Here is a 27,540-nt window from a genome sequence, read left to right as displayed (position 1 = left end):
AGAGACAACATGTCTGACCACAACCCCCATTCCCCGACCCCTGTGCCACTGGCAGGGAGGAGGTAGAGAATTTGGGAATGAAAGTCCATGAAGCAGGGAGGGGTGGGGGGAAGGTGTTTTAAGATTTGGTTTTACTTTTAATCATCATACTCTGATTTGGTTTGTAATAAATCAAACTAATTTTTCCCCAAGTCAAGTCTGTTTTGCCCATGATGGTAATTAGTGAGTGCTCTCTCCCTGCCCTGATCTCAACCCACAAGCTTCTTGTCATACCTTCTCTCCCCTGTCATGCTGAGGAGGGGAGTGACAGAGTGGCTTTGGTGGGCACCTGGCATCCAGCTAGGGTCAACCCACCACAAGAGCAAATGAAAAGAGGGGGGAAAAAAAAAGGAAAAAAAAGGGGAAAAAAAGGAAAAAAAAAGAAAAAAGGAAAAAAAAAGCGTAGTTTGCAAATAATCTGACCACCCTGATGAATGCAATATTGCAGCACTAAGCCAAAGGCCAAAATACTGAAAAGACTGAAAATTTCAAACTACTAGAACAAATACAGTCTAGCAGTTAAGCATGTGCCAATGCAAGAAACATTTATATGCAACCCTTAAAATTGCAATGCACCTGTGAAAGAAGATAGGGGTATGTTAGAACACGAAAATCAGCATTCCAGGTTAAAACCCTTCAGACTGCCATTGCAACAAATAAAAATTGTTTGAGTTTGTCAGGATTTTCAACCTAATTTAAAGCAAAATAAAAAACCCCACAGAAAGTACAAGAAAAAAGCATGCATTTCTTATTTTAGTTTTAAAAGTTAGCAGTTCAGCTGGTTCTAAATGTAACCTTGGCAGACCTACTTCAACTGGTTTTACAAGAAAGAATATGCAATCTAGTTGCGAAAGTCTTTTTTTTTTTTTTACTTTGTACAGTTAGAAAATTAGAAGCATCTTAATACTTTCAGAAGAGCAGCAAGGGGCTGAACAGGCTACCAAATCAAACAAGGTTTGAGATGAAAGCTGTACATTTATAAAGTATCTTAAATTCGTAGCAATCCTGAGGATCTTAACAACAAAACCGGAAACCTCACTGGGTTAGCTCCTAACTCCTGCATGAAAAAGAATAATTAGTCTTAATACTACAAACATATACTAAGCACCAGTCTAGAAAGAGGAAGTAGGCTGGAAACGTTTTTAAATTAGTAAAACTAGGTTTAAAAAGTTTAAAAAACTCAACTAACTTGGCTTATGATTTGCAAGATAATAATTTCTTTTGTTCTTACTTGAAATCTAGGCAGATCTTAAGATGTTCTGAGAGAAACATTTCCAGAGTAAAGTCAGCCCAGACAAATTTAGTTCAGTCTACCCCTTCAAGCATGTACAAGCTTCTTCAGCAACATGCTTTATCCTGCAGACTCAGTAGTTTGCAGAGTAAAGCTGAGATCGACAGCAGAAGTCCACATTTATCGTGTTGGAGATGAAAAGGAGCTTCTCACAGCTTGCTTGACAGAAGAGTTTGTTTGAATGAAGGTTTGATTCCACGGGATCCCATGTCAGGACTGAAATTTTCTGAAGGCAGATTCTAAATCCAGATGAAACAAGAATGAATTTTGTATCAAGACTATTAACTTCATGCAACTCCACGGCAACTAGATGTACTGTACTACTACGAGTTTGCATCAGGCTGTACTTTCACCTTAAGGTTTCGGGAACGCACAAAGTACAGACTTGCTCAGAAAGCAAGCTGCATGCACACACAACTTCACGTGGCTATTGGTAAATTTATACGCCCGAGTGTGTACACAGAAATTCACTTAAAGGCTCACTCAGTAAGTTAATTTTGAAATTACCAGCTGGTCATCCAAACACATGGAAACAGCATAAAATCATATGCTATTATGCAAGAGCCTATCACTGCAAATCTCAACTGCATTCCTACCTAATTTAAACAGACTAGGTAAATAAGTTTTCAGACTTATAATTAAGAACATAGTATCACATACCCGAGTTGGACATCTACAGATACTGACACACACAGTTGCAACCTTCCTTTGGATCCAACATTCAATCGATTTGCCCCCATTTTTCTCTTCTCCTTGCTGTTGACTTTAAAGCGTGAGGACACACATATAAAACAATACATAAAATAACATCTCATAATGCCATCTTTATCAAAATATTAAACCCAGAATTCTAGCTTGGAATCAACATCGTATCAGTTCAATTTTTGGCAGTACTCACTTTGTATTAATTCAGACCAGGACAGTCGTAAGTTGTGACAGTTGAAATGCAACCTCACTTAAGTCAATGGATAAAATTGTTTTCCACAAGTGGAACAAGAACTTTCCTACTATTCTACAGGCACAGCTATTTGCAAAAAGGAAGTTTTAAAACTTCAGAGGATTCCATTATTTGAACAGGCTACAGAAGAAAAGGATAAAAAACTATTCACAAAATAACATTTGAACCTTTTGGCATGAAAAGTTCTGAGAGATTTTAGCACGTTTCTTGGTTAGCCAGTCCACCTATGGAAGCAACTTGTCAGAAACCATGAAATCCATCAAAATGAACAGCCTCTTAATTTTGCTAAAATGACACGTGAATTAATACTGCTTTTCCATGGGAATTTTCTTGCCTTCAGCACTACTTTATCCCCAAAGCGCAGAGCAAACCAAGGAATATATTCCTTTTAAGTACCCTTCTACTGCAAGAGGACCTCTCTTGGTTCCTTCTGATCAGAAAGCAGGTGACTAAGTTCCTTCATGAGGGCAGCGAAAGACAATGGGATTGAAGCTCTAGGAGAAGGGTTTGCTGTAAATTGCAGCACTCCTCTTCCAAAGGCAGCGATACAGAACAGAAGAGACCCAGTGAAGCTGGAGGCACATCACTTCTGCATTTTCTGATAGAATGCATTGAATTACAACTTCCTATAAATTCCTTTCATAATCTTTTTCTTGAAATACACACTATTTTAATACTTAGACTGAACTCAAGCTTTCTGGCAGTTCAAGATGATCTGCAAAATAAGGCACAAATTGGTACAAAGTGCTGAATTCCACAGCAGTTTAATGAAACATACTCAGGGTACCATAGGGGTTCCCAAAAGTATTTCCTTCAACGCCTGCTGAGAAATCACATATTGCTGAAGCTACCTACCATGCGTAACTTTTTGCTGAGTCCAGCACAGCCGATGACATACGCTAGACCTTCAGAAGCCCCGAACAAGTGTTCACATACACAAGCGTTCACAGTTTATAGCAACTGTTGTAATGCTTATTCCCCTCGCCGCTCCCCGAGCTCCCTGTCAGGGCAAATAACTGATTTAATGCCTCCTGTCCCAATATGCAACCGTTCTTCCAAGGCTAGTCCTCCTTATTTGCCTTTTGAATGGATACCAAAGACAACAGGCTCCTTGCAGATAATCCCAATTTAAAGTGCTGTTTCTCACATTTAACTCAAAATTTTTTTGCTATTAGAGAATAAAGTCCTTGGTTTTCATGTGTTCTTTTCTAGAGAGCTGTGTTTTAAATTATGAGTACACCAATATGCATGGCAAAACATGCTGGAATTCTGCTTATGAAATTAAGTCGCATGTCCCAAAGAATGGAACTTTGGGAGTATAAACCTGAATACTCAACTGCACATGGACTGCTTTGTAAAGTATTTAAGCAGCTTAAGCATGTAAATATGTTTAAAACACACAAGTTATTTTTTAATCTTCCATACAGAGTAAGAATTGCATTGTTATTACTTACTTGGGAGTAATGTGTTTTTATAACATATTACCATTTCATGAAATTACATTCTACTAGAAACTAAGACTGAGTCAGGAGACAGTGATTTCATTTTATTTTTTTCTTTTAAGAAAAAGTGATTCGGACTAGGTAATCCACAAAGTTCCACTGAGAGACAAACTCTGTGCATAGCTGAACCCAGGAGAGTAACTCAACTTTGCCCTAAATGTAGAGTGGAAACACAGCACACCCCATCCATAAGGGACAGAGACATCTCACACAAGAAACAATGCTGCAGATTTATTTTCTTTAGTTTTAAGTTTTTATAACCTCAACTTAAAGTTGACATAAGACATTTTCAGTAATGAGTGCCTCTAGTTCACGTACTATACAAATTGCAAGTAAAATGAGGGGCATGTGAAGTACAACAAAATTCAAAATACTAGATTACGTTGGGTGGATGTAAAATACTACTGAAAAAAAGTGGCTTTTCAGCTTTTTACCTTTGCAGTTTAGAAATCTTCTCTGCACTCCAAAGACAGGCAATGAATGGAGAAAAAAAGCAAATCCAAAGCAAGCGGAATGACGGAAGAGGCACATTAGTAGGAGAAACAAAGGCAATGCAAGTCAAATGAGAAAAGAGCCACTCCGCCAATCACAAAGTCCAAAGAAAAACATTTTGCAGGTGTTTCAGAAAAGCATGCTGCTGTCCATCCATCCTAGCTGGGCACATGAATCACACTCCATACTATTTAGTAGTCTACATGTATACTTGCAATAAAGAGAGCACATCTCTTGTATGGTACAGAATTCCTTGCCCCAAAGGGCTTACAATCTAAGTTCATAAAAAAAGAATGCATCAAGTAGCTGAATCAAGATCAAACAAATGGAGAAGACAAGGAAATAATTTTATAAGGGATTAAAGTTGGGTTACATTACTAACTGAGGTAACTTCTGAATGTCATTTGTGGCAGCGATGTTCTTTAAGACATACAAGTAATTTTTCAGTTAGAAGCTCTTCTGATTATGAAAAACTGGTTTAAAATGTACTGAATGATGCATTAAAAATAATCCACAAAAATTCTTAAAAATAGACTTGTTGTCAAGACACAAAAACGTTCAGGTTGCCCAAGTTCTTCACCTGAGACACTAACTTGTCATTTTGCTAAAAAGATATGGATGTTACAGAAAACCATATGTACACGTCACATTTGAATGCAAGAGGCTTTTTACATTTAAGTTTAAAACGTTAAATTCTGAGTTAAGAATCCTGCTGTTATAAACATAGGTTTAATACTTAAATATTAATATGAAAATAGTTCTATTTTTAAAATGTAATTTTAACTTTAAAATAAACTATGGACAAGATACAGTTGGCTTGAAATCAACAGTCTTTGACTACAGTAAGTGACCCATTTTTCCCAACTTCTTTAAACACTGTTCTTGCTACTTGGCAGTTATAATAGAAGTGACTAGTCCATCACCTTTGAAGTTTTTTAGTTTTGTTTTGGGTTTTGGTTTGGGTTTTTTTTCTTTGCATTTCCCTGGTTATATCTTATTTTTTCAAGTCAAAGTCTTGCACTTTATCTACTAGTTGGCAAGACATAGCTGAAATGTAATTTGTATATAACCTTTGTGCCCATTTAGCTATCACTTCTTAATTCATTAACAAGCAAATAGAAAGTATCTTTTCATGCAACTACGCCATTTATGCCTTTCTTACCAGGGAATCTTGCTTTGGATTATACACATAAGCCATCTGCAACACTTCCATGACATTTGAAAAAATGTTGGAATAGTTATAGTAATAAAAATTAACTATAATTATCCAATCCGTATATAATAACAAAAAAGAAAAATAATTCTTTTTCACCTTAACAAACAGCATATCCAGTGGAAAAATCTTACTTGAGCTATCCTTTTGTAAGTGAAGCAGATATTAAGAGAATTTCATTTAAGCACAGGAGTGAGACCGCGAGGCTAAGGACTGCTAACAGGCGATCCATTTAGTTTTAATTTTCAAAGGTACTCTTTAAGGAAATCAAACCAGAAATGAAGACTAAAGAACTATACATTTCTTTGACCCAGGTCAGTGCTAGCATTTACTTTTTAGGAGTTATAGCTACATTAAATTTGCTTATAGGAGTATACAAAAGGAGTAGAGCCACAGATTACCAAGAGAATTTGATCACTTCAGACCAATAGCTGAAAAATGAGGGAAGAAAATGGTCAAGGGATTATGATCAACTGTTTCTTGTACATGCCAAAAAATTACAAAAGATTCCCTGCAGACCTGTAATAAAACCCTCCCCACTTTGAATGAGTTTCAATTCCCAGGTAAAGATGAATCAACAAAATTAAAATATTGTGCTGTTTTATTGGTGTAAAAATCACACAATTGCTAGTTCTGATTCTGCAGAGATACATCCATGCAGTTAAACATCTATGATCCCACAGCCAGAAGAAGCCATTAAATAGAATATCTGCTGTTAGTCAGCAATTAATGCAAATTTACATATGAGATCAAAAGGTGTGTATCATACAATATACAACAAATCCTAATACAGTACATCAACCTGAATAGCAGGATACACTCAGGGAACTCTGTTAATAGTGAAGCCTGTCTATACGCCAGAAAAATAAGGCCTGGAAACAAGATGACAGAAGGTACCCCAAAATTCCTAAGCAGCAAACTGTTCAATTTTTGTTTTTATTTTTTTTTTTGCTGGGAATTAGAAGTTCATAGAGGTATTGACACATTACTTGACAATACAGTTTGTTACAGTGAAGACTGGTGGATGTGACCTGTTATTAAAAAGGTAATGTGTGAAACATGCAATTAAAAGTGGTGCTTAGGTAATGTGTAATTAACATGTTGGGGATTTACACCCAACTCTTTTCACAAAAGGGAGGACTGAAAAAGGCCTGTTTGACAGACTACTGATTGTACCATAAATCTTTATATGCATGCGGCTGAATCAGGATCATGAATGGATAAAATGTGAACACCTGGCAATCTGTGGTTACATACTCTATAATGTATGCAACACAAACACAAAAATCAAATCCAGTTGATATGGCAAACAGCCTGCAAGAACTCTGTCAACCTGAATAAGTTGGTTTATTGCAAAGAGGCAGGCTTTCTAGAATCGTGAACAACTTTCCAATTGTGAAAGGCAGCTTGGGAAGTAACATTGGCTGATGACAGATTGCTAGTTTTTCTCTTTTCTGCACAATAAAATAAATGCCATAGCAAAAGAAAAGTTTATGTGCTTAAAGTTTAAAGTCAACTGATTAGCAATCCTCTTCTGCAAAGATGTTTCAATGGGAAAAAAACACAGTAAAAAATTCCAGTTGGAAATTTTGGCGACAAACTCTGCAAACTCAAGTCCAACAAAGATCACAGATGCCCACAGAAAATGATGTGAGAGGCAGTATCACATTCAAGGAAAGTTTTTTTCTCTGTACTGAAATTAAAATACTTAAATACAAAAGTGGACAAATTGACAAAACAGAACCACAACATTTAATGTAGAATACAGTGCACTGAGCTAGATGCATGGATCTTTAAATAGGCTTTGAAACCAATACCCCTTTCAAAATTAGTAAATTCACAGTTAACGGCAGTAGGCTTAGAGGTGAGAGAAGGGTCGAAGTTGTTCCAGTTGGACTTCCAGGGAGATTCTCTCTTCAAGAACATCCTACAAAAGAAAGATTTTTCTACTGACTGTCCACAGAGAATGAATATTAAAAACTTCCTCATCCAATCAAAACTGGTAAATGTCAGCTTCAGTTTTGAGAACTAACATCCAGGTCTCTTCTAGAATCTGGGAGAACTGTTCCCATAATCTGAATAGAAGACTGGCTAGCTAGTGATTACTCATAAATGAAAATCAATACCTTGCTCAAAGGTGAAGCCATTTAATATACTTCATTCCTTTGAAATCACCCAAGACCACAAAGTTGTAACCAGCTGCAAACCCAACTATAATATTTTCAAGAGAGGTCTAAAATGTTAAGGGGGTAAAAGCTCTGATCTCAGTTAAGGGATTCGAAACTTGCAATTTTTTTCCCCCGGTTTTTCCTTTTATGTGAATTTTACACACCTTGACTCTCATAAAGAGTAACAAGTGAAATTCAGGCTTGATAGTTTTTAAAATGGCCTGTTTTCCAGTCTAGACAATACTACATTAATTCATGTTTACATTTAAGATTTTTTTTTTATTAACTTGATAATTAAAATTAGATATCTTAAGGTAAGAAAGATGTCAAGAGAAAGATGTTAAGATGCTGCCCACAGATAAATCCAAGACAATAATAGCTGACCTATATAAACAGATGACTACTCTTAATCTGGAATACAAAACTTGCAGCTTAAGAACATTATATTTGTTTAAAAATATTTATAATTATTAAGACTTTAAGGTTTACTTTTTCCTCAGAAAGCAGGCCACTTCAGCTGCTCTTCTCAGTACTATTTTTAAAGTATCTGATGACCACAACAGCTATCCCGAATTATTAATACTAAGCTAAGATTTCTGCTTTTTTATTTTTAGTATAGCTGAAAGAAAATACGTTGAAAAAAAACGTATTTTGTAGTAGTAAAAGTGTCCTTTGGAATTTCACAAAGCTTGTCACAACTAGGTACATTCTATGATGTATAAAAACAACTAAATATTTTATATCAATATCATCTGCTATGTATATCATTGGTTTGCAGAGATGCCTGTTACTGTGCATTACTAACATCTTGCCCTCTCAGGCTCTTCTCTTAAACAGACAAAGATTATGGAATTACCTTTAGTTGCTGCTGTAGTTCACTATTCAATCTGGCCAAAACAGTGTTGGTTTCTTTGTTACGTCTGATTGATGCCTGAATTGCCTTCTTGTCTTTCCCCACTGATCTGAGAATATATTAGAAGTATTGTAATAAGTCATTTCATTGCTTAGCTGAACATCTCATTTACAGTCCCTCTTTCTTAAAATGAGCAGAATCCTCTTCTCATATTTTCTCAACTTGTTACACTGTTACATTTTCCCTCTTCTGCCTGGCTCCATTAACCTTGTTTGTTTGCATGGAAGCCACATATACTTGGTTTCAACCAAGCACATTTTAAAAACTTGTCATAATCAATTTTCTGAAGTCCCAACAGACTGTACCACATTCATTTATCTCAAAGTGACTAATGCAACAGTCTACTTTCATCCTAAGACACAAAGACTATACATTTTGGACTGTTCATAATGATCATTATTTAAAATCAAATGCTGCATCTTAATACTTCCAACACTTATTTCCACATACTTGCAGAAGTTAAAAAATTCAAGATGTCTAAAAGGTCTCTCAGTAGTAGAGGCTTTGGGACGATCTTGTTTAAAAACCAACACCCTTTAAATTGTTAAATTAATCAAACACATTGAAGTTGTTTGCAACTGCTAGAACAGAAAGTGTGTATGCTGTTTAAATGTAAACTTTCCAGTAACAGATGTATTTATACACTTCTTGGGTTACCTAGGAATAGATGGCTGTGAAGCAAGAACAGCAGCTATGACACCTGTTTTCTGTGTATGTTCCTCAGCTTCAGGTCTTAGCTCATCTTCTGATTTTAATCTTCTGCGAATAGGCTTTGGTGGTGGAGCAAGTGGGGTAGTGCCTTTACCCTGAAGAGGAAAACACACCCTATTAATTCTCACAAACTGCATTTCTACTTTGATTATAACCTGGTAATTTGCGTTACATATTCTTAAAACCAGTTACTGAGCTAACTGAATTTACAACCTATTTTCTGATGGACACGTAGCTGCATTCTTGTATGGTCTGGAAAAAAACTTAAGTACTAAATTCCACCCCCCCTCCCCGTGAAAGGGCAGTAAGTTGCTACAAACTGACAAACAACTGTGCAAGCAGACACACCAGGGTACAACTGACAATTGCAAATACACAACATCTCAGAGCATGCTTTCTCCCCCATTAACTATGTGATTGTAACAAAAAAGCTACTGTTAACCCAGTTCTGCACTAAAAGTTTTGCTCTGTTTCAAAAATTTGAACACTTACAAGTATCTTAATTTCCTGCTATCTCAAGAATAAAGCTAGTCATGAACATCTTCTGATGCACAAATTCACTATACATGCACTTACTGCAAGCACATATTGGACCTAAGAAAACTGGGTTCAAGTGGAAGTGTGTAAAGTTGCTGTTGCAAATCAAAACAGCTGTATAATTTCATATACATCAGACAACTGCACTCTCCTTCCAAGTGTACTTTGCATACCGCGCTAGTGGGGACATTAGCAGGTGCTTTGTCTTCAACTCTTCCATCTGCTTTGGCAACTCTAAGAGAACTTGCAGAATCAGAGGGCTTTTCAACCTAAGGGGATATAAGCTATGTTTAGAAAACTACTTCTTAACAAGTATTTTATTCAGCAACAGTTGGAATAAATAGAAGTGTGCTGTGTTTCTGACACATGAATACAGTTAACACCTAAAATTCCAGTTCAAGTCTTCTTTAGAAGCACAAGCTGGAATACAACATCACCTGCTTTGGAGCAAAACCACTTAAGTTTTATACATTGGTCACAAACACTGTTTTGGCCTGGGAGCAGCTTACAGAAGAGGCACATAGTAAAAAGCTGTACTTCCAGAATCAATAGTCAAACCTGTCTTTTGATACAGAAATTAAGATTCAATACAGCATCTAAAATCACTATTAAAAAAAAGACAAAACAGTTGCTTGCAAGTACTCTGCTCTCAAGCACTATACTCTGCATGTTGGAAGACCTCTGAATAAAGTCAAATCCCCAATGTTATAAGGTACCATATAGTACAAAAGAGGCTGTGGCCTAATGATGAACTGTTACAGCTGTTTCTGCTATTACTTTATCACCATTATTTATTTGGTACTGCCAAAGGTTAATCCCTCCAGTGGAACACAATGCAACTGTTCCCCATCCACATCAATGCAAAACAATCAGCAAGGTTAACTTAAGCAGTTTTCAGTAGCAGCTTAAGCTAACATAGCTGATTTGGCAATGAGGTACATGGAGCATGCTTAAATGATTCTACGTCACTGACCTTCCTGATTAAGAGAAGCAAGAACATGCTGCTGATAGTTGGCAGAACTTTAAAGCACCACAGGTACTTTTGCAACTGAGGATGCAGAAGTGCCCCAGAGAACTTACAGTCTGGATGAAGGCCACAAATTATGAAAGGAAAACATGAAGTAATTCATGTAATAGCAGTAAGCTACTGTGACATTAATAGGAATAAAAGTTTGGAAGCCTCAGGGTTTAAGTCCTGTGTTTGTAGTGGGAAACAAGGCTTTGTAAATGTCTCCAATGATCTATTACAGAAGGATGCCAGAGCTCTATTCACTTTAGCTGTTTGTCCAATGGCTTTGAACAAAACCAAATTACTGGAGTTTTAGCAAATGTATACGAATCTTAATAGTCATCTCATTTATTAAGACAGACTACTTTAAAACTTACCAGTAAGTCATTTGGAAGGCTGGCAAGAGTGAGCACAAGAAAAGTTTTGCCTATTCTAAACATTAAATGCACCAACACAATTATGTGTGTGCACATACATGCTAATAAGTACAAAGTCTTTTAAATTACAATCAAGAACTGAGAAGAAAAGAATTTCTCTGCCTAGGTGTTTGGCAGTTACTAAGTGTAGCAGTGTCTAATGTAATTGCTTTCTAGCAATGGATTGGGACACCATTAAAAAACCCCCACTGAGTTCAAACAGCAGAAGCAGGTTTTAACAAAGTCTCGTAACTGTTGGTGGTATTAAGCAATTGACAAGATCTTAACTTCTGCTCACCTGCAAGACTTCTGAGTGTGTTTCAATTTCATCTTCCTCCTCTTTGTTTACACCTGAAACAGCAAATGCCTCAAACTGGCTGAAGTCTGCAAAATTTGGCTGTTCTGGTATTTGTTGAGGTGAGGTACTGGTATGAGCTATTAGGCCTTCGGCATCTACTGGACGATGCATATGAGGACCTGCACCCTGCAATAAAAATCACAAAAATATTTAGTGACATTGTTCTTAACATAGTTCTCTGATGCAAAGAATCTTGCCAAACAACGGTTTGTGACAGAACGTTAAAGATTATTTGCCTTTTTAGTGGACAAAGATTTATGTCCTGTCAGTAGACAAAGTGCATCTCATCCTAGATACGAAAAAGACAGACCACTCTGTGTTTACAAAAACAGAGAAATATTTAAGAGAAAAGGAAGTTCAATCAAATGTGTTATTATCCAGAGAATGAGACCAAAGACGGATGCACCACAGGACTATCTAGACTCTATCTAGACGTTTCTGCTGTCACACAGTCCAGCGTGGCTCTTGTCAGACTTGATACAGATTTTTAGTTTAGTTCCAGAAACATGTGCTCACACTGTATGGAATACGTCTGTCATTGTACCCTCTTTCCTTGCAGATGATTCCTGGATCCATTGACTGACCTCAGTTGCTTAAGTCTAACAAGTAGCTGCTCCTGAAAAAAAACCTGACAAGCAATTTTATCTGTCCCATATCAGATCTGCACAGCAGTTGAAGGATTCAGCTGATTGAGACAAAGAAAAAACAACTTTTCCAGAATTTGTTTTCTATGAAATCAGCTGACTGAAGTGACTTAGACCAGGACTGCAAAGATCACCAAGCCTATGACAAAGAAAGAAAAGGGACCACTCTTTTTGGGAGAAGAAATGTTATGTAAAACTTTACCCTGGCCAGACACGGAAGACAAACACTTACTTTGCAAAACTTTGAAAGATTGCACTCACAGCCTGTGTTATGGCCTATTAGCTATACAGGGACAGGCAAAGAAATGTGAAAGTAACTTTTCTCTCTTTCTTACAACTCAGAGCTCCAGAGCCACTCTTTCGTCCTCAATCTCTACTTTAATTCCTTCCCATGGTTCCACCAGAAGCAACTCTTTATTCAGGAAAGGCTAACATTTGGCTATAGTCTAGGTTTTGCCATCATTCACATCCTGGCAGTTTCAAGAAATACCAAGCAATACTACTCATTTCAGAGATAAGTTAAAATTCAGAGTTAGATAAAAATGATGCAACAAGTTAGGAATATGACTTTTCAAAAGTGACAACATCACCTGTGAAGGCTGTGGTCTTGGAGGCACTGCAGGGGGATAGGCAACAACTCCAGCCTGTTGCTGTCCTGTAAAAGAGGCATCGTGTTTGGCCAAGATGGTTACTCTTCACATTACAGTGCTACCTAATTTTTTGACTTGTCAACATGAAGAAATTCTGCATTTTGCCTACATAGTAACCTGTCATGTTGAGAACCATAACTGTAATGTCATCTCCTTTCAAATTTGCAAACAGACAAATCAGGGAATCAGAACATGGATCTTATCCTTTGTTCCAGCTCTAAGTACAAACATGGTCATACTTTTCGATCTTACACCTTTTTAATTTTACCCTCATTACACACTCTTAACATTTTCTCATACTTTGTGATCCTGAGTTGAAAAGTACTGAGAAGTCAGAAGTACAATCAAAACCCTTACGCAGAGCGTCAGAAGTGACCTTTAATCATCTCCTCTGAAGTGAAATACTTAACACCTGTCTCCAATACCTCTGATACCAAAAGTACTCCTCTTGAAAATTTACTGGCAGATGCAATCCATTGCATGTGGGTGCACTACCAAAATGTTATTTCCTGACTTTGCTTCCCACATTAATCTAAAGGATTAAAATGCCAGCATTCAGAATTTACTTCTAAATTATCTATTTAGAGTGGAGTACAGATTTTAATACAAACAGGAAGAGTGACAACATTTCCAGCTTTTTAATTCAGAAGCAGGGTTTTAAAAACACACTCTAAATCTTCCATCAGAAGGAAAAAAAATTGCTTCAGGAATATATGTGCTGAAAAATAATACACACTAGGAACACAGTATATCTACCTGGGGTAACTGAAAAGGATCGGTTCATATCTAAAGATGATGATCGAGAATGAGAAGGATGAGGCCTTGGAGGGGGTGGCGGCGGCGCAGCGTTATCTGGAGATGTTCCTGAATGTGATCTGCAAAACATATAAGCTTCTGTAGTGATTTCGGGCAGCTACAACAGAACTAAAATTCCAAAGGTCTTCATAGTATGCAAATAAAAAATAAAGTTTGACACATGGAAAGAGCTTGACTGCCATTGATTTTGAAGACTGCAAAATCAGTTTTAAACTTCTGGTATTCTTCAATTTCACAATTGTTTTTATATTTCTATTTACATAAATCTTTGTTATACAAATTATTCTTACATTATCATAAGTAATTTATCTTTGGGAAACCAATAGCTTGATACACATCCCAAACCGTGGTAGTTCAAGACTATAGAATCCTAATATGGCAATTCCATCCAGATAGTAGTCACTATAATTTGCAAAGTATGCAAGACATTGTCAACATCCTGATTAGGTTTTAAACATTCAATATCACTGACAAAGAATTAAGTTTCTGCTGGATATGCCCCCAGGTATAATGAGCTTAAGGATATATCTCTGTGTACAAGACAGCTATTTAATTCTCTGCCTTACAATTTTACAAGTCTATATACTCGATAGCATCTTCAGAAATTTTAACTCATTCCTAGGTCGGAGCACCATCTAGTGGATACCTATTGTAAGTTCATCGAGCACACGCAGGCTAGAAGGCTAGAAGGCTGAAGTACACACTTAAATGCCATTTAAGTAGGATTTCTTGTACACAGGATTGTTGTACAGCTTCCACTTAAAAACAGCTTTGCAGAAACTTCCAAACTAGTCCAATCTGAGCAAGACAGATTTACTGAATCACTGACATAAATACAGATATTCTTTTATTGAACTCATAAGTGATAAAACTTTTCTGTAACTAGGAGAGGTAAGAGGTACCAAAGTTTTACACCAAACCTATTAATTCCTGGATGTGTAAGTCCAGACAGAAAACTGAGTTATCACAATAGAAAGATCTGCTTCCTTAATATACTCTCCAGGACACTGCTTCTATAATACCATCTCATCCCCCAGGTGGTGAAATACAAATCTAATTACATTGACTCCTAGGGTCATCCCTCTAGCTAGTCTAGTATAAAAGGTGCAAGTAGGATAAAAAAAAGCAGAAAGTGGCTTAAGGACACTCCTGAAGTATCATTATCTGACATAGCCTTGTCAGTCTTTGCTTTTTGAAAATACAAAAAGTACTCTGGACTAATGGTAGGGTTAAGGACAATGTCATCTCTGTAGATAAAGCTGCAATTCGTAGAAGAGATATCAGTGGAAGAAAGTAAAAGAGGAAGTGCGAGAAAAACTCCCTGGGTGGACACTGCCAGATCCGGACAGAAGCTACCTGTGCCATAAAACAGCAACTCATCAGAAAGGTTCACTCATCTATACAAGTTGAGCAAGAGAACCCAACCCAAAAATCAGAGATGAAATGAACATGTTGAAACCATCATGTTGATAGTACAAAAACATACATAGAAGCAGGACAGACAATCAGATTTGCCATTAAGTAACAATGGAGGAAAGAAGTTTTCAAGCTGCTGTACTGAAGAGACAACTGCAAGTCTTTCTTTGCTATTGATAGCACCCTAATTATTTTTGTTTTGAAACTTACCTGTGAAACTGATTGTAAGATGGTTAATGGCATAGCTGGTTTTTAATCCTATTTGAGCAGATTTAAACAGGAACAATTAGTACCAGCTAGTACAGCACATTCTCTTATGTCAAACGATGCAGTTGGTTATGTGCTTGCATAGCTTCCTCCAAACCCTTAATTTATATTGGGCATATAACTGCCCTTCATTTTATAAAAGCCACTTATTAAAAGAGGTTGAGTTACTGCCGTGACATTTCTAATTTATGTTTTATTCTTCTTTTATGCTACAAAGCCCCAAGGTCCTTCTCCATTAATTCCTAATGGATATTTTTTTAAAAAGCAAAAAATTGGTTTCAAGTAACATCATTTCCTGTGCTTACATTCCTTTGTGTTTAAGGAGAAAATCTTTATCGAGATTTCTGACTGAACGTGGAGTTACGTTTGATTGGCCAATCCCAAACAACATTTTAGGCTACGTTATATTTTGCATTTTCACTTTACACGTTAACAGGAATGGCATACATTGTTAATGCTTTAGAAAACAGACTGCCCCAGGTTCCTGAGAGTTAAAGTTAAGAATCTATTTAGCCATCATTTTACAAGCTAGTTGTCAAACAACCATAAGCACAGAACAGGCTTCTTTAAACACCCTTTATTTATTTTTTTCAGTTGCTACTCTACTGACCGTTGCCGCGTTACAGTGCTTCCAATTTGCTCCGGATCTGAAGCGTAGGAGTCTGAACTGCTGTAACCATCTGCTGGTAAAAGAAAGTAAAAAGTTTAATATTTGGTTTGCATCATTAATATATCCTAGCAGTCACAGGTAGTATATAATTTCAAATATCCAATTTTAACTTTTACTTTATAAAAAGGTTTATGTGCTTGTATTGCTTCCCTGTAAGGTATCATGTGGGCAGGATTCAAAATCCTCTAGTCTGAATAATTGAAGGATCCAATACAAACCAACTCACCTCGCCCAAGATCGAGTTGTTGGTTACTACTGGGATGTACTAAAGAATAAACAATGACAATAATGTTGTATTTAAAATACAAAATGTAAGTTTCATAAGCAATAGTTTTTAAACACTTGACATTCTATCACTTCAACAATCTAGCCAACAAGAGTAAAGGATATCCAAGAAACATAAAAAAAGCAAGGAGTAGGACATGCTTGATTTTATAAGTGCTGAAGGATTGTCATCCACCTTAGAAGTCAGAAAAAGGAAAAGATATCTACCGATATCTACTGAACTCAGTAGCTTTGCTACTACTGTAACTTCTGTATCTTCAAGGCTAGTACTCAGCTCTGTTTTGGACTAAACCTTTTTAAAAACGTTCAGCTTTTTGTTAAGGCAACCCATAAAAATGAAAGATGCTATTACAGCATCATGTAGACAGTTTCCTTAAAGACACCCCTACCCTTAAAAGCTGTGCAAAGCTCTAGGTTTTTTCCCCCAGAAATGAGGAGTCTCACCAAAATCACAAGATGTGTAGAATGAATGTAGACAGAAAAGTGGATCTCACAATAGTTTATTACAAGGTATGATTCCAGAGCACCCAGTAAAGCATAATTAAAGGTGGAAAGTCACTGGAGCAATGAGACTCACCTGATTAGTTATCAGTAAAGAGGAAAACTCTATTCAAGAACATCAAGATTTTTATTAATTGCCCAGTCTCAAGGCATTACTTCAACCTTTTAGCACATTAAAGTTTTCAGAAGTGTTAAGACACATCAGCCTGGACCCAGAAACAAGAATCCTGCAGAGATGATTTTCCTGTTCAGCAAGGCACATTCTTACCTGTTACTTCCTCCCTTGCCCCCTGCCTTAAAACTGCAGGTACATTAATCTAATGAAGTTGGCTTAAGACCTTTATGTACAGTCAGCTGAGGAATACCTAATTTCAAGTTTATTTCAGATTAGAAGTTATTTTACAGGTGTGTCTCTATTCAATGAGGGTTACAGAGAATTAAAAATGGTATTGTCCTGGTTTCAGCCAGGACAGAGCTGGTTTTCTCACAGAAGCTAGTGTGAGACTACGTTTTGGATTTGGGATGAGAAACTGTTGATAACTTGCTGATGTTTTGGGTTGTTGCTAAGGAGTCAAGGACGGTCCAGCTTCCTGTGCTGGCCTGCTAGCAAGAAGGCTAAGGGTGCACAGGAAGCCACGAGGGGACACAGCCAGGACAGCTGACCCAGGCTGGCCAAAGAGATATTCCATACCATATGACGTCATGGTCGGTATTTAAACTGGAGTTAGCTGGGGTGCGGGAATCACTGCTCAGGGACGGGCTATCGATTGCCGGGTGGTGAGCAATTGCTGTGTTGGGCATCACTTGTTCTTGTACAATTATTATTGTTGTTATCATTGTTGTTTCCTTCTCTCTTTCTGTCTTATTAAACTGTTTTTATCTCAACCCACGAATTTTTTTCTAATTCTCTCCCCCATCCCACTGGGGAAGGGGGAGTGAGTGAGCGGCTGCATGGTGCTTAGTTGCCAGCTGGAGCTGAACTACGATAGGTATCTATACACACGTCCTCTAACAAAGCAGAAACCGGAATGTCTACCATGAGATGACATTTCAGTTTTCAGGGTTGAAGTAAGAAAATTAAGTTTTAAGCAGATGTTGGTTATGTGGTAAATGAAACTCTCTCCAATCCAAGCATCTCTAGTACTGGGTATATTTCTCAAGCCACTTGGGATGTCGTATAACCTAGCTAAACAAGAATTCATGTAATCACACTTCTAAAGAGGAAAACGTAAGCTCTTCTGGACCAAAGAGTTTTACATCATTTCAGTACAAAACTACTGGGTTTACACTGATAACAGAAGAATATTTCTAAACCAATTTCAAAGACATATGGACAGTAAACAATTTGATTAGTCTGCTTGTCTAATATTGAGAGAGGTCCCAGATTATATGCAGCCTGAACTGACTCTGGAGTCTGTTTCTCAGATTTTGTTGTTGTTGTTGTTGTTTTCTTTAAGCTGGGAACATTTCTTCAGTAAAAACAAGGTTTGAAGAACTGATTACTTGAGTCCTCTGCATTATTAAGACAGAAGTATTTTGGTTGGTTTATAATATAGGAGTCCTTTAGAAAGCGCCTTTTTACAATATGTTTTGCTTTCCTCATGAACCGTTTAAGTGGCATTCTTCGTTCTGAGCAATGTCCTGAGCCTGTCTGTCTTTTCAGCCAGAGTTCTGTTTTTACTACGTAGTTGTCTTATGCAAAAGAAAGAATGAGCACACATGGTCTGTTAGTGGGGAAACTATTACTATACGCAGGATCTAAATCCTGAGTGCCCTTCTGTACTCCCTTTTCCTTATCTGAGTATAGCTTAACCTTTGAAAAAGGGCCTGGAATTGTAATTATACCAAGAGGTATTCTTCCCTTGGAGGAAGAATACAGTGAAATAAAACAAACCTCATTGCAGTGTAACATAAAGCCACCCTGTAGTCTCTCAAACTGTAGTATCATGGGATGTCCATCCTTTTTCTGAAGAAATGGCTCTTGTCAATATTGTAAGTAATTTGGATGGTTAACACCTTCAGGTGAACCCTGAAGAAGTAATTTAACACAAGCTAACTCTAGAAAATGAGTTTCTGATGCTTAAAAACCCACTACAAATCTAACAGGGTTCTTTTTTGTGCAGACTTCTACCTTGGTAATTACATTTCTTAATGTTCTTTAGTGTCATACACTATTCAAGTATCTGAGCACCATCTACGCTAAATCACAATGTCGACACTGCAATTCCTTGTGCTGTTGGTCTGGACTAATTTTTCAGTTTGCTTTAGTTGCTTGTTTTTGTTTAGCTGTGCCAGAATTTGTCTGAGAATAGGGAGTCTCAATCTTAATTTAGGCAAGTACTTTTCTAAGTGGGTTTTGTTCGGGGTTTTTTGTTTGTTTTTTTAATATATATTGCTGGTTTGGAAGTGTTGTTTCAGAAACAGATATTCTTAAAACCAAGGACTAATCAAATCAAAATATGCAAAATGTTTTCGACACAGGAGACACTGAAAATCAGAAGGGCTATTAGAAGCAAATAAACAGTTGAAAAGCTGTACCTAAAAAATAAATCTAGAGTCTACTGCATTTTCTTAGTAGCTAAAACAGATGAGAATTGCCTAAAAAATTTGTGGTCGATAGATTAGCTCCCAAGGTTAAAAAAGAAAACAGGAAGATGGAAAAGAGCTAACAAAAACGAACTGTTTCTGAGCACATATGGCAGGAAAAGATCTCCAGTGACATCAGTAGAACTTTCTTAATTACTACTTCTAATATATACCTCATATCAGAAATGTCTTTACCTTAGCAGAAGCTCTAAAATGAGATAAACTTGTCCCATCTAGCAAGTTTTCATTCACTGAAGAATGTATCAGCTCTACATTTGTGTAACATAAAAAATGAGATCAGAAAGTACTTTGATACTTACTAACTGTATTTCCAGCTGTAAATTTTACAGATGAACTCATTTTGTTTTCTTCTGGGAGGTCAGGTGGTTTCACAAGTAGTGGGCTAGTAGGGTTAGCATGATCTAGATGGAAAAACAAGTCTAAATAAACAAAGGTATTCATATGAGCCTTTATTTCTGATGCCAAAGCTTTACATTACTTTTCTGTCCTTATCTGAAGTGCTGCACTCAAAACTAAAATTGCTGCGTTTTAACACTTGGTGCATTAATTATTTTAACTTTGAAGTTTTATACTGTAATAGTCTTGTTTCTATTTTTCAGTGTTAAGCGTTGGGAATCTTTACTTACCTACAAGGCCAGGGAAATGTTAAAAGAAATGTGTTGTGGATACTTGTTTATTCTCATATGCAGAAGACTGTGCATGAGTTACATGTCTTTAGGAAATATTGTCATATTTGGACACACCTATAAATTGAGACGCTACTGTTCCTCAAGGAAAGTTATCAAACCGCCTTGCTTATTATTGACCAGAGCATTAAAAAACAGGCCTGCCAATACTCCCAAATGCTGTCAGGTTTCAAAATAATAAATTGTGTTTCTGACCACAGTAGAACAAACTTTATTGACACAGGCTATGTTCTCCATCTTCACAGACTCCTTCAGTATTTAATAAAGAAAATTAGACATTCTCCTGGAGGCCCAAATCAAATCTATATCATGATGCTCCTGAACAACTCCAAGCAATGATCTCCTTCCTATACACAGTGAAATCCTCATTGTAACAAATGGCCAATTCAAACTCCGCACCTATCTGAACAGTACTCTAATTCTTAACTCAGATAATCTCATTAATTATGCTGGTTACAACTGCAGATATATTCATCTAAGGAGAAGAAAAAAGTCAGCAGGTTTAAGGAAGCAAAGCCAACTCTAATTGTACAAAACATTTCTCATTAGCAAGAGAAAATATCCTACCACTTCCAGTTCTTTTAAGCTCCATTTCCTGCATGTGGATTTTGCTTGGAGTCATTCTTATGGGAACTGGGTGCACAATTGCAGTGTCCTGTGGAGGAGATCAGAGTTCAGTGACATTCATCTAGCTTTAAATTTTTCTATTAAGAGTCTCTGGCACCATGTGAAATGTCATTTCCAAACAAAATTTCATAAATTTTTTTTTTTTTTTTTTTTTTTTACACAGTTCCAGGGAATTGAATATACCCATAAACCCAAAGATCTATAAGCTGGAATTTCTCTAAACATTTATAAGGTGTAACATAGCATACTGCTTTAAAATGGCACTAGAAATATTTCTATAGATAACCACGTTGTAAATTGGACCCTAATTTTACCAGTTTTCCACCATGTCTGGCATACTTCTGGCATATCTGTTACTTTAAGTGCATCTTCAAAAAAACAAACAACCCCAAACCAAAAAACCCCAACAAAACAATTTCAAAACCCCACTCCTTGGCTTTTACTTATGATGCCTCAGAAAGTTATGGCTTCTTTAAATAGTATGAGTAATTCTCTACAAAATAGGTACTTTTTAGGAGTCTTTAAAATAGTACAATCTTCTAAACCTTCGGATAAAAACCCTATGGAAAATATCTCTAGATAGGCATTGACCATACACACTTAGGCATTTTCTTCGTAGTTCAGACAAGGGACTCCATCTGGACTGACTTTCCAGACAGCCCTTTCCATTTGGTTTGGAGCTTAAGTGTAGATAGCTTAAAAAAAAAAATCTCAAAACTTTTATGGTTGTACACAAGTAACCTAAAAATATGGACATAGCTGTCTGAGGTTTTTTCACCGTCATCTATATTCAGAATACATGAATGGGTGGGACAATGACAGAAAAAAAAAATCCCAGATTATATTCTGTCCCTAGAAATAATAAGAAGTTTCAAAACTACCCTTGTATCAGAACTGTAATCTGTTCTGACTACTCGAGAAGATCCATTTCACCAAGCATAATACATTTATGTTAGTATCTTCTAAAACTGATTAAACTGACTTGCACTACTCTTGTTGCAAATATAAAATTTTAAAACCACTTCCTAGTCACAGCTCAAACACTCTTGTTGCACCAGGCTTTTAGGAATAGTTATCCCTTTAAAATATATTGCTTCTTTTTCCACTCTTGCTGCAGCTACTTCAGTCCTCTGCTGTAATCTAATGTGCAGCGACTACAAAAATGTCTCAAATGATTAAATGGATTTTTATATAATGTATTAATTCAGATCATTAATCTAATTTTACACAAAACAACTTAACATGTTACCAACTTTCACTTACAATAGGCAAATCATGTTCCCATACCAGGGGACGATGTACTGTTTTACTCTTTCCACTTTTACCTCCAAAGCAGATGCTTTTCCAACAAAAAAAAGAAAAGAACTGGTCTATGAATTTACTCTTTAGTTAGTTATTAACAACTGCTTGAGAAAGACGATTTTGTCCTTTGGAAAAGCAGAAGTTGTTCAATAAATCAGTCCTTTGCATCACTGTTGAGACTGTTAAAATAAGAAGTCTGCACACTGCTACTGAAAATTTGCTGTGCTTTGTTCTTACTTTCGTATGAAAATAAAGACCCTGAAATATCTATTCCCCAAATCTGTTACCTCAGCAAGCATAAAAGATGATCACCATTCTTTAAAATTTTTCTCAACCACAAGCATTGTAAGAAAACGAATCAAGGATGTGATCTCCCGGTATATTTTTTGTATTTCTGTTGAATTTCTGTTTATATACACACACATGCACAAACAAACATGTATAAGGCTGTATATGATTTTTCCATATATCACTGTTCTACTTTTTAGATTACCAACATATGGGAAAAAATTCCAAACTTCAGATTTTCATCATTTACTAATTATGTGTAAGAATAAATTACTATCTTATTATGGAAATAAGACTGTGATAGCTCTTTAGTGTCAAGCAACCATACACAGTAAGAAACAACTATAAACTGATTTCCATTGTGTTTACTTCATTAAAACATAAAAATTCAGTACATGTAAACCAAAAAAGTCTCTATCAAAGTGAAAAACAGCCCTTTTTCATGTACGTATGACATTTTCATTTGTTTTGAATGTTTACTAAGGGCAATTCTGAGCACAGGGAAGAGTGCAGCTTGAATTCTAGCTTCCAGCATCTAGAAATGCTATTTCCATATAAACATCAGTGTTAACTCAGAGTGGAGTGCCAATGTATTTAATACATGTATATTTATGTATTATATATTTTCAGAAGCGACCTGTTTAATACTAAAAGCAATTAAATACGTATTATATAACAAAATATAATAGGTGTACATAATCAAATGGGCGCTAACACTGTAATTAATAAAATTAAAATGGACACTAACAGTGGTAATTAAATCCGTAAGAAAAGCAGGATGAAAGCAGAAGCTAAATACTGAAGTAATTTTAATGCATTTCAGAGCTGCTTCAATGTCACATGCTGTGAAGTTTAAAACCAGCAGAACTTGAAACACTGTAGTGAACTTCTGGCTCCCAAATTTGGCAAGATATTTAACGACATAATCCTTCAGAGCACTCCTCACTGAGTAAAGCATTAGAACAGCACAGGTTTAGCTGGAGAGATACTAAAAGCCTTATTAATAAGTAACTTGGTGAAAACAGGAGTATGAAATACCATGCCCATTAAAGCCCAGCAATTTTTTCAGTGAAGTTGGCATTGTCAGCTCCTAGAAGTTTGTGCAAATCAAGCTTTGCAACTTGAAAAAAACCAAACCACTAAAGACGAAATCTAAAACAGGACTGATTTATCACTGAGAGGGGCCTTTGCATTAACTTATAAATAATTTCAAAAAAACATTATGCTTAAATACTTTGTGTGATACAGGCTTTGATAGTAGTGCTGCATCACATCAGTCAAGGGAAAAAAAACATTCTCTGCACTCAGATCTTAAACATGAGCAATACTAGAAAATTTATATTCCTAAAACAAGCAAAAAAATTAAGAAGCCTGCCACCATTCCCCAAAAAGCAGTCCATGGAATCATGCATAACAGCTAAATACAATGAATGGAAATTCAGTGTTAATAAAATTAATTTCAAACAAGCAAGCTAAGTGATTGACTTACAGGATCAGCTGGTGCAATGTTAGAATCAAATTGGGTCAGAGTTTGTGAGCTTGAAGAGCGTTCGCTAAATGTCTCCCACTGCTGAACAGACAGAGGAGAGAAGTCAGCATGATGAGAAGGATGGGAGTAAAAGATCACTGAGGAGATTTAGCATAGTAGTTCGGAGGTTGCACTGGGAAGTACTATATTTGCACTGGACAGTACTTGACTTGGAAAGCATACTAATACACATTAAGTATTTTTATTTCAGTCTGAGACTGCTAAGCAACCAAGTTTGTTATCTGCCAGTATTAATCTTTAATTCATATTTCATAATGAAGATACAGGTGCACAGTCAACACCGAAGTACCTTCAGAGGTCCTGTTTGCCAATGAAAATCATACAGGTAGAAAAACTGGTTAAGCCATTCAAATACTGCAAAGATAAAATCAGCGCCACATGTTGTATGTGCAATAGTAAAATCCACAGAAAGGCTCCTCAGCTTTGTAGCTGCTGAGTTTCAAAGGTATTTCATAAATGCTGATTTTCTTACAAAACCCCAGACTCATGAACACTGAGCAGAGTACTCCAATTACACTAGTTCAGCTTGCCAGTGCAACCCCTGAGAAGTGATTCTATGCTGTAAAAGTGTATTTTTACAAGTCTAAATCACTGACAAGGCTAAGAATTAAATTCAAACATACTGTTCATTGCCAAAAGCAAATAAGTCAATCTCTGAACAATTTTATAAGATATAGGCATGCCGTATCAATACATGGTTGTCAAGAGTCCTCATGCTAGTAAGTCAAGCTACAGCCACAACTGGATCAAAGCACGAAAGTACATAAGATTATTCTGTGATCCAGAAACCAGATTACAAATCACAACAGGAATGCTAAACTTGTTATATTTTGGTAAAATAACAAGTAAATATTAAGCCAGTTTCAAACACTACCACAAAAGTTACAAATACAATTTTTTTTTAGTGCTCAGAAAATTTGACCAAAATGATGTTAGTATAGTTGTGACAAACAAATCAATATTCTTGTCCCATCTCTATGGGCAAATCAATGTAAATGATTCCAGAAGAGAGAGGACGAACTATATGGTGCTAGTCAACCTAATCTCATGCACTCCTCTACACCAAACTATATTCAGCGAATGGCCTGTATGTGAACCTAGACTAAAACAGTTATTTCAGAAGTAACTCTTTATGGAAATCCCTAAATAAATGTTTTCAATCAGTTGAAATTAAATTCAGGAAAAGATCAATTAGATTTGTAACTGCTTCCATACATGGTGCTGCTCCTGGTAGAGTCAGAGCCTTATTTCTCCTTTTCAAGCGTTAAATTAAGGCAAAGATTATCGGATACTGTACATATGCCTTTTTTTTGGTGGTATTTTTGTTTGTTTTAAACACACAAAAGTACCAACCTTCATGGACAGAATCTAACAAAACCTTTTTACTAAGGATGTAACATTTCTCCTTCCTAACCGCTCTGTCCCACTTCCTGTATTAAACAGCTCATCTCTCATCACTCCATCCCTTCATAAGGGGCAGCACTGCAAGTAGTTTGGAGCTAAACAAGCATGTTGATTGAGACAGTTTTTACTAAATCAGAAACTTAATAGCCAAACTCTGCTAGCCTTTCCCCTGATTTAGTCTCTTGTGTTTACACAGCCTCCCATTTTTATGAAACATGGATTAATGTTTATTTTAGGACTACCACTACCCTTTAAAAATTTTTTTGGCCAGTGGCTTTAAAGCTACCTTTAAGACTGGCAAACAGACCGTTTGACTACAGAAATATTGTTTCTTAATTTTTCAAGACTTCCATAAAGGCATACAACATCTATATTACATTTAAGATCAATACTAAAACGTTATTTTTTTTTAGAGATGGATGCGGAATTTACCTCTTTTTCTACTCCTCTGAAGCCAAACTGCAGGACATTTATTACTTGTCCTCCAACTCCCTAGCTGGCCACAGACAAATGAACACTAACACCTCCTGACTGCTCTGAGGAATATATTATTTGTGCTGCATCCTGAACTACTACCAGAAGCTAGTGACTGCTAATCCTCTGGTTAATAGAAAGCTACATACATTAAGGATCTACTGGACTCCATCTCAAACTCTGGGCAAGATTTAAGAGCATTGACAGTACAACTGATTAGCTAGGATAAAAATCCCACTAGCTGAAACTAAAATATGTGCTTTCTAGACTTGCAAAAATATTTCAAAAATACTTTCAAAAGGCTGATTACTAAAAACTAAAACTCAAAACAACCTGAACTGTTACTAAAAGAACACCAAGACATTTGCAACAAGGTGTAACAGTTGTGAGCTCAAAAGCAGATCTCCACAGGTGTGTCAATGCTAATATGACCACATGACACTAGATTTTTTGTTTTCAACAAAAATTTAATAGGCTTTTCAATTCTTTTTAGGCTCTCAGAACTAAGTGCTCAGCCTTGAGACTGGATGAAAAGGATGTCTGAAGTGAGAAAGAAGTGATGAGTGAACACAGGAAAATGCAAAGCATGTAGCATCCAGAGTTAGGTGGATTTTCATGGTGGTTTTTATTCTAAAGTTTGAAATAGATGCTTTGGTCCATACTTGTGAGCTTACAGTAACTGAGCCTGGCAACTGGAGTCTAAAAATCAACTATGAGCTAGATAGAACAGAGTAACCAACAGTTTTGAAACTAACTGGGATGAAACTGTCTGAAAAGGCAAATGATCCAAAGATGCATAGCTTTTTCAAGCAATTAATTTTTTGACGACAGTTTTAAGAGGTTCAAAAAGGAAACAATTAGACTGGTGCCTCCAGTAATACTTGAAATTTTTTCATGGTGTTAAAACCTTGAGGACTTTGACCTGACTCATGCTGAAAAGAAAATGCCGAGGAGGAGGAAGCGTGCACAGCAATGTAGCTAAAAATCAGAAATTCCTTTGTGTTAGAACAAAAAACTCCCAACATTTAATAAATGTTCAATTCTGATTTTAGTATAGTTAGTATCTGGTAGTATATTTAGTGTGACAACTTCGCCAAACCTCTAAAAGTTTTAGCAGATTTTCAGAAAGGAAATACCAAATTACCTACCTGAATGGACAAAATCAGTTTTGTAAGACAAGATTTTGACTGATAGAGAATTTTCATTAACTTTGTTCCACTAGTGCAATTATCTTATTCAATTGGTTTGACTGCTTATATAGCAAACATGTTTGGTAAAGGATGATAAAGCAGCAGTACATAACAGCAAAAATTTAAATTTTAAATAAATTTAGCCAGCAGTTGGTTCAGATTCAACTGAGTCTTTGCTTCTGAAACAAACCCAGAGCAATGACTTATCTACATTATTGGTGAGATATTTTATATTTCATGGCAAAATCATCTCCAGAAATAAGTCTCAGGGTCCAGATCCATCAGAAATTTATTTTGAAGTTTTCCAAAAGTGCTGGCTATAAAAGCCCTTCAGAGGTAACAAAAAAAACACCCCAAACAAAAGCCCACCCTAAAAGAAAAAATTTAAGAATGAATACAACTTCTCTAATAAATTATGAGAGATCATTTTATGACTAATATAAAGTTTAAGTACCATTAACAACAACATTTTAAACAGTAGGTCATCTCCCAATGAGACAGAAATATCAGAAGGAAAACATTATCTTTTTTGCATTTTAACATGTGTAGATCCTTCC

The 27,540-nt window shown here is 36.3% G+C and overlaps 2 protein-coding genes across 3 annotated transcripts in view; one reads left to right on the top strand and one right to left on the bottom strand.

Annotated features, from left to right (window-relative positions):
* CCDC28A (coiled-coil domain containing 28A) overlaps nt 1-7,225 on the top strand; it is a 23,886-nt gene extending 16,661 nt beyond the window's left edge. The window contains exon 4 of the mRNA XM_010293881.1: nt 6,975-7,225. Within this exon, the coding sequence (XP_010292183.1) occupies nt 6,975-6,998 (24 nt within the window). The 3' untranslated portion in view covers nt 6,999-7,225. The remainder of the gene's footprint in view (nt 1-6,974) is intronic.
* REPS1 (RALBP1 associated Eps domain containing 1) overlaps nt 7,083-27,540 on the bottom strand; it is a 48,542-nt gene continuing 28,084 nt past the window's right edge. Inside the window, exons 9-19 of one of the 2 annotated variants that reach the window (XM_010293883.1) lie at nt 23,856-23,936; nt 20,717-20,804; nt 19,763-19,864; nt 16,011-16,080; nt 13,658-13,776; nt 12,842-12,906; nt 11,548-11,733; nt 9,998-10,093; nt 9,234-9,382; nt 8,520-8,625; nt 7,083-7,422 (exon numbers count right to left, since the gene is read on the bottom strand). In XM_010293883.1, coding sequence (XP_010292185.1) covers nt 7,354-7,422; nt 8,520-8,625; nt 9,234-9,382; nt 9,998-10,093; nt 11,548-11,733; nt 12,842-12,906; nt 13,658-13,776; nt 16,011-16,080; nt 19,763-19,864; nt 20,717-20,804; nt 23,856-23,936 — 1,131 coding nt within the window. In that variant the 3' untranslated portion in view covers nt 7,083-7,353. Of the gene's footprint in view, nt 7,423-8,519; nt 8,626-9,233; nt 9,383-9,997; nt 10,094-11,547; nt 11,734-12,841; nt 12,907-13,657; nt 13,777-16,010; nt 16,084-19,762; nt 19,865-20,716; nt 20,805-23,855; nt 23,937-27,540 lie in introns of both variants that reach the window. The other variant, XM_010293882.1, reaches the window with a different exon arrangement.

The sequence above is a fragment of the Phaethon lepturus genome, unplaced genomic scaffold (assembly GCF_000687285.1).
Source record: "Phaethon lepturus isolate BGI_N335 unplaced genomic scaffold, ASM68728v1 scaffold5919, whole genome shotgun sequence".
Lineage (NCBI taxonomy): Eukaryota > Metazoa > Chordata > Aves > Phaethontiformes > Phaethontidae > Phaethon > Phaethon lepturus.
This window is presented reverse-complemented; position numbering and strand designations above follow the sequence as displayed.